The 15,000-nt window shown below is 50.8% G+C and overlaps 1 protein-coding gene across 1 annotated transcript in view; it reads left to right on the forward strand.

The window, feature by feature from the left end:
• The window catches only part of LOC135519836 (intermembrane lipid transfer protein VPS13B), a 764,993-nt gene that overhangs the window by 183,036 nt on the left and 566,957 nt on the right, over nt 1-15,000 (forward strand). The window contains 2 exon segments of the mRNA XM_064945043.1: nt 4,438-4,572; nt 8,873-9,055. Of these exon segments, the coding sequence (XP_064801115.1) occupies nt 4,438-4,572; nt 8,873-9,055 (318 nt within the window).

Genomic DNA, 15,000 nt, shown 5'->3' on the forward strand with positions numbered 1-15,000 from the left:
AATCTAACTATAACCCCCTGTCTAATCCCATCCTCTAAATCTAACCGTAACCCCTTGTCTAATCCCATCCTCTAAATCTAACCGTAACCCCTTGTCTAATCCCATCCTCTAAATCTAACTATAACCCCCTGTCTAATCCAATCCTCTAAATCTAACTATAACCCCCTGTCTAATCCCATCCACTAAATCTAACCGTAACCACCTGTCTAATCCCATCCTCTAAATCTAACCAAAACCCCCTGTCTAATCCCATCCTCTAAATCTAACTATAACCCCCTGTCTAATCCCATCCTCTAAATCTAACTATAACCTCCTGTCTAATCCCATCCTCTAAATCTAACTATAACCCCCTGTCTAATCCCATCCTCTAAATGTAACTATAACCCCCTGTCTAATCCCATCCTCTAAATCTAACTATAACCCCCTGTCTAATCCCATCCTCTAAATCTAACTATAACCTCCTGTCTAATCCCATCCTCTAAATCTAACTATAACCCCCTGTGTAATCCCATCGTCTTAATCTAACTATAACACCCTGTCTAATCCCATCCTCTAAATCTAACTATAACCTCCTGTCTAATCCCATCCTCTAAATCTAACTATAACCCCCTGTCTAATCCCATCCTCTAAATCTAACTATAACCTCCTGTCTAATCCCATCCTCTAAATCTAACTATAACCCCCTGTGTAATCCCATCGTCTTAATCTAACTATAACACCCTGTCTAATCCCATCCTCTAAATCTAACTATAACCTCCTGTCTAATCCCATCCTCTAAATCTAACTATAACCCCCTGTCTAATCCCATCCTCTAAATCTAACTATAACACCCTGTCTAATCCCATCCTCTAAATCTAACTATAACCCCCTGTAGGGAGGTAGATTCCCCTGCTCTGCTCTCTAAAGGAGAGAGGAGGAGGACAGGGAGGAGGATAGGGGGGAGGTAGAGTCCCCTGCTCTGCTCTCTAAAGGAGAGAGGAGGAGGACAGGGAGGAGGTAGATGCCCCTGCTCTGCTCTCTAAAGGAGAGAGGAGGACAGGGAGGAGGACAGGGAGGAGGTAGAGTCCCCTGCTCTACTCTCTAAAGGAGAGAGGAGGAGGACAGGGAGGAGGTAGAGTCCCCTGCTCTGCTCTCTAAAGGAGAGAAGAGGAGGACAGGGAGGAGGACAGGGAGGAGGTAGAGTCCCCTGCTCTGCTCTCTAAAGGAGAGAGGAGGAGGACAGGGAGGAGGACAGGGAGGAGGTAGAGTCCCCTGCTCTGCTCTCTAAAGGAGAGAGGAGGAGGACAGGGAGGAGGTAGATGCCCCTGCTCTGCTCTCTAAAGGAGAGAGGAGGACAGGGAGGAGGACAGGGAGGAGGTAGAGTCCCCTGCTCTACTCTCTAAAGGAGAGAGGAGGAGGACAGGGAGGAGGTAGAGTCCCCTGCTCTGCTCTCTAAAGGAGAGAAGAGGAGGACAGGGAGGAGGACAGGGAGGAGGTAGAGTCCCCTGCTCTGCTCTCTAAAGGAGAGAGGAGGAGGACAGGGAGGAGGACAGGGAGGAGGTAGAGTCCCCTGCTCTGCTCTCTAAAGGAGAGAGGAGGAGGACAGGGAGGAGGATGGGGAGGAGGTAGAGTCCCCTGCTCTGCTCTCTAAAGGAGAGAGGAGGAGGACAGGGAGGAGGATAGGGAGGAGGTAGAGTCCCCTGCTCTGCTCTCTAAAGGAGAGAGGAGGAGGACAGGGAGGAGGTAGAGTCCTCTGCTCTCTAAAGAGGAGCGTTTGAGCGTATTGCTTTTCTGCACCACCATGATCCATCACAGCAGATGGATGGAGGACTGGAAGGAGGATAGAGGAGGTAGAGAGAGGATAGGGAGGATGAGGTAGAGAGAGAGGGAGGAGGTCGAGAGAGAGGGAGTAGGAGAAGGAGGTAGAGAGAGAGGGAGGAGGAGAAGGTAGAGAGAGGATAGGGAGGATGAGGTAGAGAGAGAGGAAGGAGGTCGAGAGAGAGGGAGTAGGAGAAGGAGGTAGAGAGTAGCCTGGATGACACCAGGCTACTTCTTTAACTCAGTGTTATCCCTCTGGTAGGATGACGCCAGGCTACTTCTTTAACTCAGTGTTATCCCTCTGGTAGGATGACACCAGGCTACTTCTTTAACTCAGTGTTATCCCTCTGGTAGGATGACGCCAGGTTAACTCAGTGTTATCCCTCTGGTAGGATGACACCAGGCTACTTCTTTAACTCAGTGTTATCCCTCTGGTAGGATGACACCAGGCTACTTATTTAACTCAGTGTTATCCCTCTGTTAGGATGACACCAGGCTACTTCTTTAACTCAGTGTTATCCCTCTGGTAGGATGACACCAGGTTACTTCTTTAACTCAGTGTTATCCCTCTGGTAGGATGACACCAGGCTACTTCTTTAACTCAGTGTTATCCCTCTGGTAGGATGACACCAGGCTACTTCTTTAACTCAGTGTTATCCCTCTGGTAGGATGACACCAGGCTACTTCTTTAACTCAGTATCATCCCTCTGGTAGGATGACACCAGTCTACTTCTTTAACTCAGTGTTATACCTCTGGTAGGATGACACCAGGCTACTTCTTTAACTCAGTGTTATCCCTCTGGTAGGATGACACCAGGCTACTTCTTTAACTCAGTGTTATCCCTCTGGTAGGATGACACCAGGCTACTTCTTTAACTCAGTGTTATCCCTCTGGTAGGATGACGCCAGGCTACTTCTTTAACTCAGTGTTATCCCTCTGGTAGGATGACACCAGGTTACTTCTTTAACTCAGTGTTATCCCTCTGGTAGGATGACACCAGGCTACTTCTTTAACTCAGTGTTATACCTCTGGTAGGATGACACCAGGCTACTTCTTTAACTCAGTGTTATCCCTCTGGTAGGATGACACCAGGCTACTTCTTTAACTCCCTCTGATAGGATGACACCAGGCTACTTCTTTAACTCAGTGTTATACCTCTGGTAGGATGACACCAGGCTACTTCTTTAACTCAGTGTTATCCCTGTCATTTAACACTATAACGTCTCGTTGTGTCCCTCTCGAATACGTTCCATTTCATTCGTCAGTGAAACCACACCTTGTTCCTGTACCACTGACTGCTACTTCAGACACCCGGCAGGTTCGAGTCAGATTCAGGCCACAACTCTTCTTCTCTGGACACTTGCTGGTAGAAAATGAAACCTTGTGTCTCTGTGATGGGAAGTTAGAGTGAAAAATAAATCCTTATTGGAACAGGTGGTGTCAGAGTTTTATACGATTCCTCAGACAGCGCCAGCCTGCCTGGCGGGAAGAATGTACACGGGATGGAGGGGTGGAGGGGTGGAGGGAGGGATGGAGGGTGGGAGGGGTGGAGGGAGGGAGGGGTGGAGGGAGGGATGGAGGGTGGGAGGGGTGGAGGGAGGGGTGGAGGGAGGGAGGGATGGATGGGTGGAGGGAGGGATGGAGGGTGGGAGGGGGGTGGAGGGAGGGATGGAGGGTGGGAGGGGTGGAGGGAGGGGTGGAGGGAGGGAGGGGTGGAGGGAGGGGTGGAGGGAGGGATGGAGGGTGGGAGGGGTGTATGGAGGGGTGGAGGGTGGGAGGGGTGGAGGGAGGGGTGTATGGAGGGGTGGAGGGAGGGATGGAGGGAGGGAGGGAGGAAGGGAGGGAGGGGTGGAGGGATGGAGGGAGGGATTCTCTCTCCTCTCGGGAGTTTGGCAGTCCTGATGTTTCATACTCCAAAACCCACCATAATCTATTACCAATCCGACCCCTGTTCTGTGTTTGAGAACTCCTCTCAAAATGAACCCTGTTGTGTCCTCCCAGAGAGAGAGACAGAACCCTTAACCCAGCCCAGAGAGAGAGAGAGAACCCTTAACCCAGCCCAGAGAGAGAGAACCCTTAACCCAGCCCAGAGAGAGAGAACCCTTAACCCAGCCCAGAGAGAGAACCCTTAACCCAGCCCAGAGAGGGAGAGAGAGAACCCTTAACCCAGCCCAGAGAGAGAGAACCCTTAACCCAGCCCAGAGAGAGAGAACCCTTAACCCAGCCCAGAGAGAGAACCCTTAACCCAGCCCAGAGAGAGAACCCTTAACCCAGCCCAGAGAGGGAGAGAGAGAACCAGATAGTAGCAGGTCCAGTCTCTCTGTGTACTGTGAGAGAGTAGCAGGTCCAGTCTCTCTGTGTACAGTGAGAGAGTAGCAGGTCCAGTCTCTCTGTGTACTGTGAGAGAGTAGCAGGTCCAGTCTCTCTGTGTACAGTGAGAGAGTAGCAGGTCCAGTCTCTCTGTGTACTGTCAGAGAGTAGCAGGTCCAGTCCAGGTGTACCCAGAAGCACTTGAAGGGTCCAGAGATCAACAACAATTAAAGATCCAGTCCGTAGTTTTCCCGAAGCAGCAGCAGCGTTTCAACCATCACCTGATCGGCGCCGCTCCCTACTTCATTTTCAGTGGTTGTTTTTATTAGGTGTGAAGCCTCGGTCTCCTCCTCCGACCCTGGAGGCCTCGGTCCAGAACGTGGAGCTGAAGTTCTGCAGCAGAGCCACGGGGACCTGCGTTGGAGGGACCGTGGGAGCTGTTAAAGTGTGTGCCAGGACCCCAGGTGTGTGCAGCTGTGCCCCGTTAAACTTTACTGCCTTTACCCCCTACACCGCCCCTACACCGCCCCTACTTTTAACACACTGACTCAGTCCTGCCTGGACTTCGGTCCAAATGTTTAGTCTGTGTGTTGTCACCGCTGGTCTCAGAGGGGCCTCTGTCATTGAGATCGGGGCTTTTTGTCATTCTCTGATGTCCGAAACAGAGTGTCTCCCTGTCCACACAGATCTCCATATCACCACTATAGCTGACAGACCCAGAGCAGTTCAGAGTGTCTTCCTGTCCACACAGATCTCCATATCACCACTATAGCTGACAGACCCAGAGCAGTTCAGAGTGTCTTCCTGTCCACACAGATCTCCATATCACCACTATAGCTGACAGACCCAGAGCAGTTCAGAGTGTCTTCCTGTCCACACAGATCTCCATATCACCACTATAGCTGACAGACCCAGAGCAGTTCAGAGTGTCTTCCTGTCCACACAGATCTCCATATCACCACTATAGCTGACAGACCCAGAGCAGTTCAGAGTGTCTTCCTGTCCACACAGATCTCCATATCACCACTATAGCTGACAGACCCAGAGCAGTTCAGAGTGTCTTCCTGTCCACACAGATCTCCATATCACCACTATAGCTGACAGACCCAGAGCAGTTCAGAGTGTCTTCCTGTCCACACAGATCTCCATATCACCACTATAGCTGACAGACCCAGAGCAGTTCAGAGTGTCTTCCTGTCCACACAGATCTCCATATCACCACTATAGCTGACAGACCCAGAGCAGTTCAGAGTGTCTTCCTGTCCACACAGATCTCCATATCACCACTATAGCTGACAGACCCAGAGCAGTTCAGAGTGTCTTCCTGTCCACACAGATCTCCATATCACCACTATAGCTGACAGACCCAGAGCAGTTCAGAGTGTCTTCCTGTCCACACAGATCTCCATATCACCACTATAGCTGACAGACCCAGAGCAGTTCAGAGTGTCTTCCTGTCCACACAGAGATCTCCATATCACCACTATAGCTGACAGACCCAGAGCAGTTCAGAGTGTCTTCCTGTCCACACAGATCTCCATATCACCACTATAGCTGACAGACCCAGAGCAGTTCAGAGTGTCTTCCTGTCCACACAGATCTCCATATCACCACTATAGCTGACAGACCCAGAGCAGCTCAGAGTGTCTTCCTGTCCACACAGATCTCCATATCACCACTATAGCTGACAGACCCAGAGCAGTTCAGAGTGTCTTCCTGTCCACACAGATCTCCATATCACCACTATAGCTGACAGACCCAGAGCAGTTCAGAGTGTCTTCCTGTCCACACAGATCTCCATATCACCACTATAGCTGACAGACCCAGAGCAGTTCAGAGTGTCTTCCTGTCCACACAGATCTCCATATCACCACTATAGCTGACAGACCCAGAGCAGTTCAGAGTGTCTTCCTGTCCACACAGATCTCCATATCACCACTATAGCTGACAGACCCAGAGCAGTTCAGAGTGTCTTCCTGTCCACACAGAGATCTCCATATCACCACTATAGCTGACAGACCCAGAGCAGTTCAGAGTGTCTTCCTGTCCACACAGATCTCCATATCACCACTATAGCTGACAGACCCAGAGCAGTTCAGAGTGTCTTCCTGTCCACACAGATCTCCATATCACCACTATAGCTGACAGACCCAGAGCAGTTCAGAATGTCTTCCTGTCCACACAGATCTCCATATCACCACTATAGCTGACAGACCCAGAGCAGTTCAGAGTGTCTTCCTGTCCACACAGATCTCCATATCACCACTATAGCTGACAGACCCAGAGCAGTTCAGAGTGTCTTCCTGTCCACACAGATCTCCATATCACCACTATAGCTGACAGACCCAGAGCAGTTCAGAGTGTCTTCCTGTCCACACAGATCTCCATATCACCACTATAGCTGACAGACCCAGAGCAGTTCAGAGTGTCTTCCTGTCCACACACAGATCTCCATATCACCACTATAGCTGACAGACCCAGAGCAGTTCAGAATGTCTTCCTGTCCACACAGATCTCCATATCACCACTATAGCTGACAGACCCAGAGCAGTTCAGAGTGTCTTCCTGTCCACACAGATCTCCATATCACCACTATAGCTGACAGACCCAGAGCAGTTCAGAGTGTCTTCCTGTCCACACAGATCTCCATATCACCACTATAGCTGACAGACCCAGAGCAGTTCAGAGTGTCTTCCTGTCCACACAGATCTCCATATCACCACTATAGCTGACAGACCCAGAGCAGTTCAGAGTGTCTTCCTGTCCACACAGATCTCCATATCACCACTATAGCTGACAGACCCAGAGCAGTTCAGAGTGTCTCCCTGTCCACACAGATCTCCATATCACCACTATAGCTGACAGACCCAGAGCAGTTCAGAGTGTCTTCCTGTCCACACAGATCTCCATATCACCACTATAGCTGACAGACCCAGAGCAGTTCAGAGTGTCTTCCTGTCCACACAGATCTCCATATCACCACTATAGCTGACAGACCCAGAGCAGTTCAGAGTGTCTTCCTGTCCACACACAGATCTCCATATCACCACTATAGCTGACAGACCCAGAGCAGTTCAGAGTGTCTTCCTGTCCACACAGATCTCCATATCACCACTATAGCTGACAGACCCAGAGCAGTTCAGAGTGTCTTCCTGTCCACACAGATCTCCATATCACCACTATAGCTGACAGACCCAGAGCAGTTCAGAGTGTCTTCCTGTCCACACAGATCTCCATATCACCACTATAGCTGACAGACCCAGAGCAGTTCAGAGTGTCTTCCTGTCCACACAGATCTCCATATCACCACTATAGCTGACAGACCCAGAGCAGTTCAGAGTGTCTTCCTGTCCACACAGATCTCCATATCACCACTATAGCTGACAGACCCAGAGCAGTTCAGAGTGTCTTCCTGTCCACACAGAGATCTCCATATCACCACTATAGCTGACAGACCCAGAGCAGTTCAGAGTGTCTTCCTGTCCACACAGATCTCCATATCACCACTATAGCTGACAGACCCAGAGCAGTTCAGAGTGTCTTCCTGTCCACACAGATCTCCATATCACCACTATAGCTGACAGACCCAGAGCAGTTCAGAGTGTCTTCCTGTCCACACAGATCTCCATATCACCACTATAGCTGACAGACCCAGAGCAGTTCAGAGTGTCTTCCTGTCCACACAGATCTCCATATCACCACTATAGCTGACAGACCCAGAGCAGTTCAGAGTGTCTTCCTGTCCACACAGATCTCCATATCACCACTATAGCTGACAGACCCAGAGCAGTTCAGAGTGTCTTCCTGTCCACACAGATCTCCATATCACCACTATAGCTGACAGACCCAGAGCAGTTCAGAGTGTCTTCCTGTCCACACAGATCTCCATATCACCACTATAGCTGACAGACCCAGAGCAGTTCAGAGTGTCTTCCTGTCCACACAGATCTCCATATCACCACTATAGCTGACAGACCCAGAGCAGTTCATCAGCAGGGCAATTTCAGGACTGCTCTACTTGTAGAATCAATTTGAAATGCACTTTCTCTAGATCCAGACCGATGTAGTTACATTGTCTCTCCTCCTCCTCCTCCTTCTCCTTCTCTTCCTCCTTCTCCTTCTCCTCCTTCTCCTCCTACTCCTTCTCCTCCTTCTCCTCCTCCTCCTACTCCTTCTCCTCCTTCTCCTCCTTCTTCTCCTCCTTCTTCTCCTACTCCTCCTCCTTCTCCTCCTCCTCCTACTCCTCCACCTCCTCCTTCTTCTCCTCCTCCTCCTTCTCCTCCTCCTTCTTCTCCTCCTCCTCCTTCTCCTTCTCCTCCTCCTACTCCTTCTCCTCCTCCACCTCCTCCTTCTCCTCCTACTCCTCCTCCTCCTTCTCCTCCTCCTACTCCTTCTCCTCCTCCTTCTCCTCCTTCTCCACCTGCTCCTTCTCCTCCTTCTCCTCCTTCTCCTTCTCCACCTGCTCCTTCTCCTCCTTCTCCTCCTTCTTCTCCTCCTTCTCCTCCTTCTTCTCCTCCTTCTCCTCCTTCTTCTCCTCCTCCTCCTACTCCTTCACCTCCTTCGCCTACTCCTTCTCCTCCTTCTTCTCCTCCTTCTCCTTCTCCTACTCCTTCTCCTTCTTCTCCTACTCCTTCTCCTCCTTTTCCTCCTCCTTCTTCTCCTCCTCCTACTCCTTCTCCTCCTTCTTCTCCTCCTCCTCCTCCTCCTTCTCCTACTCCTCCTCCTCCTCCTCCTCCTCCTCCTCCTCCTTCTCCTTCTCTCCAGGTTCACCAGAGGGTGTGAAGGAGAAGCTGGTTCCTCTGCTCCAGGGTCCATCTGACACTAAAGATCTTCACCAGAGTCGCTGGCTCAATGAGATCCGTAAACCTGAGTCCCTGCTGGCCCCTGACCTCCTGACCTTCTCAGTACAGATACCCCAGCACGGGGTCGACGGCCGTACCTCCTCTGGTAAGTCTGACGCCTCTATCGCTACAATACGCCAGCTGGTACGGTAGAGGAAACCTCTGTTTCTTCAGACCAGTTAGGTCATCTACCTCCCGTCCCAACGTCTAGTCCACGTTATTGATGTCCTCAACAGGTCATCTACCTTCCGTCCCAACGTCTAGTCCACATTACTGAAGTCCTCAACAGGTCATCTACCTCCCGTACCAACGTCTAGTCCACGTTACTGAAGTCCCCAACAGGTCATCTACCTCCCGTCCCAACGTCTAGTCCACATTACTGAAGTCCCCAACAGGTCATCTACCTCCCGTCCCAACGTCTAGTCCACATTACTGAAGTCCTCAACAGGTCATCTACCTCCCGTCCCAACGTCTAGTCCACATTACTGAAGTCCCCAACAGGTCATCTACCTCCCGTCCCAACGTCTAGTCCACATTACTGAAGTCCCCAACAGGTCATCTACCTCCCGTCCCAACGTCTAGTCCACATTACTGAAGTCCCCAACAGGTCATGTGATCAGTCCTCCCTCCTGTCTCCTTGGAGTGTGTGTGTGTGTGTGGGGGGGGGGTCATATTCTGCTATTGTCCTTCAGTGCATGTGTGGTGCAGTAAACAGAGGTAGACTTGGACGGGGTAGGGGGGGGGGGTATATGTTGAAGGTGGACTGCTACCCTCTCTGGTGGGATGGAAGGAGTCATGGTGGATGAGTTCTACCTCCTCTCTCCTTGGAGGGGGTAGGGGGGGTATATGTTGAAGGTGGACTGCTACCCTCTCTGGTGGGATGGAAGGAGTCATGGTGGATGAGTTCTACCTCTCTCCTTGGAGGGGGTAGGGGGGGGTATATGTTGAAGGTGGACTGCTACCCTCTCTGGTGGGATGGAAGGAGTCATGGTGGATGAGTTCTACCTCCTCTCTCCTTGGAGGGGGGTATATGTTGAAGGTGGACTGCTGCCCTCTCCGGTGGGATGGAAGGAGTCATGGTGGATGAGTTCTACCTCCTCTCTCCTTGGAGGGGGGGTATATGTTGAAGGTGGACTGCTACCCTCTCCGGTGGGATGGAAGGAGTCATGGTGGATGAGTTCTACCTCCCGTCTCCTTGGAGGGGGGGGGGGGTATATGTTGAAGGTGGACTGCTACCCTCTCCGGTGGGATGGAAGGAGTCATGGTGGATGAGTTCTACCTCCCGTCTCCTTGGAGGGGGGGGTATATGTTGAAGGTGGACTGCTGCCCTCTCCGGTGGGATGGAAGGAGTCATGGTGGATGAGTTCTACCTCCTCTCTCCTTGGAGGGGGGGGGTATATGTTGAAGGTGGACTGCTGCCCTCTCCGGTGGGATGGAAGGAGTCATGGTGGATGAGTTCTACCTCCTCTCTCCTTGGAGGGGGGGGGGGGGTATATGTTGAAGGTGGACTGCTACCCTCTCTGGTGGGATGGAAGGAGTCATGGTGGATGAGTTCTACCTCCTCTCTCCTTGGAGGGGGTAGGGGGTGGGGGGGGTGGGTATATGTTGACGGTGGACTGCTACCCTCTCTGGTGGGATGGAAGGAGTCATGGTGGATGAGTTCTACCTCCTCTCTCCTTGGAGGGGGGGTATATGTTGAAGGTGGACTGCTACCCTCTCCGGTGGGATGGAAGGAGTCATGGTGGATGAGGCCTGTGGGTCAGTGGGATCTGTTACTACGACCAGAGCAGAGTGACACCTTGAAGCCCAGAGTTCCCATGATGCCTCAGGAGAGAGGAGGAGCGGTGTGTTCAGTTGCCTTTTTTTTTTTTAGTGCCAGCCAGAGACAGAGAGCATTCTGGGAGGTGTTCCCCGGCTGGAAAGACACAGCACCGTTAAAGGGATCAAACTCGTTTCTTCTGGAACTTTTCATGAGGTCATCGCCATTCTTCATACGTGACGTGCAGATGAATAGAGTCCAGGAAGCAGCTCAACATGGACGTGTGGACCTTTCTCTATGTCCAGGTGACTCAGTGTTGTGGACTGTTATGGGACAGTCATCGTAGAAACAAAACACACAACGAAGGTCTGCCTGTGTCCTCCGTCTTCCAGACCTGTGGAGACGTCCAGTTGTCCTCCGTCTTCCATACCTGTGGAGACGTCCAGTTGTCCTCCGTCTTCCAGACCTGTGGAGACGTCCAGTTGTCCTCCGTCTTCCAGACCTGTGGAGACGTCCAGTTGTCCTCTGTCTTCCAGACCTGTGGAGACGTCCAGTTGTCCTCCGTCTTCCAGACCTGTGGAGACGTCCAGTTGTCCTCTGTCTTCCAGACCTGTGGAGACGTCCAGTTGTCCACCGTCTTCCAGACCTGTGGAGACGTCCAGTTGTCCTCCGCCTTCAGACCTGTCGGGACGTCCAGTTGTCCTCCGTCTTCCAGACCTGTGGAGACGTTCAGTTGTCCTCTGTCTTCCAGACCAGTGTCCTCCGTCTCTGGGGGTAAGATTATTGCCATAGCGACTGAGATGTGTGAGTTTTCCCGGCCGGCAGCGTTCTGTATCTGTGTCCTAACAGGTAGTTACCCGTGAGACAGACTGTACCTCTCCCATAGAGACGAAGCCGTTTGAGTCCTCCGAGAGAGTTACTGTCTCTGCAGCACTGAGCCCCCCCCCCCCCCCCCCAGGGAGGTCATGAATATCACTCTCCACGTGTCTCACGGTCCCGTCCCGTTCTCCATCCCGGCGTTCCCGACAGCGTTCCTGACCCGAGTATCTATCCCCCCCCCCCCTCCACGTATCCCACGGTCCCGTCCCGTTCTCCATCCCGGCGTTCCTGACCCGAGTAACTACCCCTGGGAACCCCCCCCCCCCCCCCCCAGTGAGGTCATTAATCGCCCCCCTCCACAGGATTCCACCAGCAGATTGATGCCTCTGGAAAAAGACGTGACATCACTGCTCTCACATCCTCCTTCACTGAGAGTCTCTAAAACATCAGGAAGGAGAGAGCTGGGGGGGGGGATATGTGTCCTAAATGATTCCCGATATAGTGCACTACTTTTGACCAGAGCCCTATGGGTACTATATAGGGAATAGGATTGACGTTTGGGACGCAGCCCACAGATCCTATGCACTCTGGTGTCGTCTCTCCTGGCTAAAGGGACACGTACAGGAGAATCTGACACCACATGAAAAATGATATCCCTCAAGTGTGTTAGTCTGTTGTCTTCAGAGCCTCACTGTGCAGCACGTTTACTACAGGCTGCGGAGATTCATCTGGTGTCCTCGACTCCGTCTCATAAAGCTGCTCTCTGAATCACGTCGGGACCGCGGCTCCTCAACGTGTCTCTGTTGACATGGAGAATGGAGTAGCCAGACCTGACTTGTAGCGATCAGATCTGTGTCTCTTCCCTGGTTTAAACCCAGAGGGGGATGTCTGAGGTGAACCGATTCACCAATTCTCCTCTATCGAATGCCACTCAGAGGTGACCCGATTCACCAATTCTCCTCTATCGAATGCCACTCAGAGGTGACCCGATTCACCAATTCTCCTCTATCGAATGCCACTCAGATCACCCGATTCACCAATTCTCCTCTATCGAATGCCACTCAGATCACCCGATTCACCAGTTCTCCTCTATCGAATGCCACTCAGAGGTGACCCGATTCACCAATTCTCCTCTATCGAATGCCACTCAGATCACCCGATTCACCAATTCTCCTCTATCGAATGCCACTCAGAGGTGACCCGATTCACCAATTCTCCTCTATCGAATGCCACTCAGAGGTGACCCGATTCACCAATTCTCCTCTATCTAATGCCACTCAGAGGTGACCCGATTCACCAATTCTCCTCTATCGAATGCCACTCAGATCACCCGATTCACCAATTCTCCTCTATCGAATGCCACTCAGAGGTGACCCGATTCACCAATTCTCCTCTATCGAATGCCACTCAGAGGTGACCCGATTCACCAATTCTCCTCTATCGAATGCCACTCAGAGGTGAACCCTATCCACCAATTCTCCTCTATCGAATGCCACTCAGATCACCCGATTCACCAATTCTCCTCTATCGAATGCCACTCAGATCACCCGATTCACCAATTCTCCTCTATCGAATGCCACTCAGTCAATCACTGTTTTATTACATGTTGTAAAAAGGAAATGGATGACATTCTGTCATACTGGACACCAGACTGTACTAGTCGATACTGGACACCAGACTGTACTAGTCGATACTGTAAACCAGACTGTACTAGTCGATACTGGACACCAGACTGTACTAGTCGATACTGTACATCTTCAGACTGTACTAGTTGATACTGTACATCTTCAGACTGTACTAGTCGATACTGGACACCAGACTGTACTAGTCGATACTGTAAACCAGACTGTACTAGTCGATACTGCACATCAGACTGTACTAGTCGATACTGGACACCAGACTGTACTAGTCGATACTGGACACCAGACTGTACTAGTCGATACTGGACACCAGACTGTACTAGTCGATACTGGACATCAGACTGTACTAGTCGATACTGGACACCAGACCGTACTAGTCGATACTGGACACCAGACTGTACTAGTCGATACTGGACACCAGACTGTACTAGTCGATACTGGACACCAGACTGTACTAGTCGATACTGGACACCAGACTGTACTAGTCGATACTGGACACCAGACTGTACTAGTCGATACTGGACACCAGACTGTACTAGTCGATACTGGACACCAGACTACTAGTCGATACTGGACACCAGACTGTACTAGTCGATACTGTAAACCAGACTGTACTAGTCGATACTGTAAACCAGACTGTACTAGTCGATACTGGACACCAGACCGTATTAGTCGATACTGTAAACCAGACTGTACTAGTCGATACTGGACACCAGACTGTACTAGTCGATACTGGACACCAGACTGTACTAGTCGATACTGGACATCGTCAGACCGTACTAGTCGATACTGTACACCAGACTGTACTAGTCGATACTGGACACCAGACTGTACTAGTCGATACTGGACACCAGACTGTACTAGTCGATACTGGACACCAGACTGTACTAGTCGATACTGGACACCAGACCGTATTAGTCGATACTGTACACCAGACCGTACTAGTCGATACTGGACACCAGACTGTACTAGTCTATACTGGACATCTTCAGACCGTACTAGTCGATACTGGACATCTCCAGACCGTACTAGTCGATACTGTACACCAGACCATACTAGTCGATACTGGACACCGTCAGACCGTACTAGTCGATACTGGACATCGTCAGAACGTACTAGTCGATACTGGACGCCGTCAGACCGTACTAGTCGATAATATGATGGATGAAGGGAGAGTCTTTGATAATAGTCTCTGAACGTTGTAATGATCAGAGTAATCATTTTAAAGGAACATTGTGTTTCTGACACTGAGCCCTCTTTACGAGTCAGTAGACAGAGATAGACTTTACCAAGACTCCTCAAAATATCCATCTAGTGCTCAGTACACTATTACCATGATTTAGAGAGCAGAATGTTTCAGCAAAGCAATGCCTCATAAATGCAGTACATATTTTTGAATATTAAAACCTGATCCGAACACAAGACAGAAGACCGTAAGAGAGCAGAGGGTTGATGGGTCCCAGAAGCAGAGAAGATATCTCTAGCAGATGTGGACGAGGAGGCCTTTTCTCTCTCTCTGTTTCTCTCTCTCTGTTTCTCTCTCTCTGTTTCTCTCTCTCTGTTTCTCTCTCTCTGTTTCTCTCTCGCTCTCTCTGTTTCTCTGTTTCTCTCTCTCTCGCTCTCTCTGTTTCTCTCTCTCGCTCTCTCTCGCTCTCTCACTCTCTCTGTTTCTCTCTCTGTTTCTCTCTCTCTGTTTCTCTGTTTCTCTCTCTCGCTCTCTCTCTTGCTCTCTCTGTTTCTCTCTCCTTCTCTCTCTCTCTCTCTGTTTCTCTCTCTGTTTCTCTCTCTGTTTCTCTGTTTCTCTCTCTCTTGCTCTCTTACTCTCTCTCTCTC

Source organism: Oncorhynchus masou, chromosome 29, assembly GCF_036934945.1.
Source record: "Oncorhynchus masou masou isolate Uvic2021 chromosome 29, UVic_Omas_1.1, whole genome shotgun sequence".
NCBI classification, from domain to species: domain Eukaryota; kingdom Metazoa; phylum Chordata; class Actinopteri; order Salmoniformes; family Salmonidae; genus Oncorhynchus; species Oncorhynchus masou.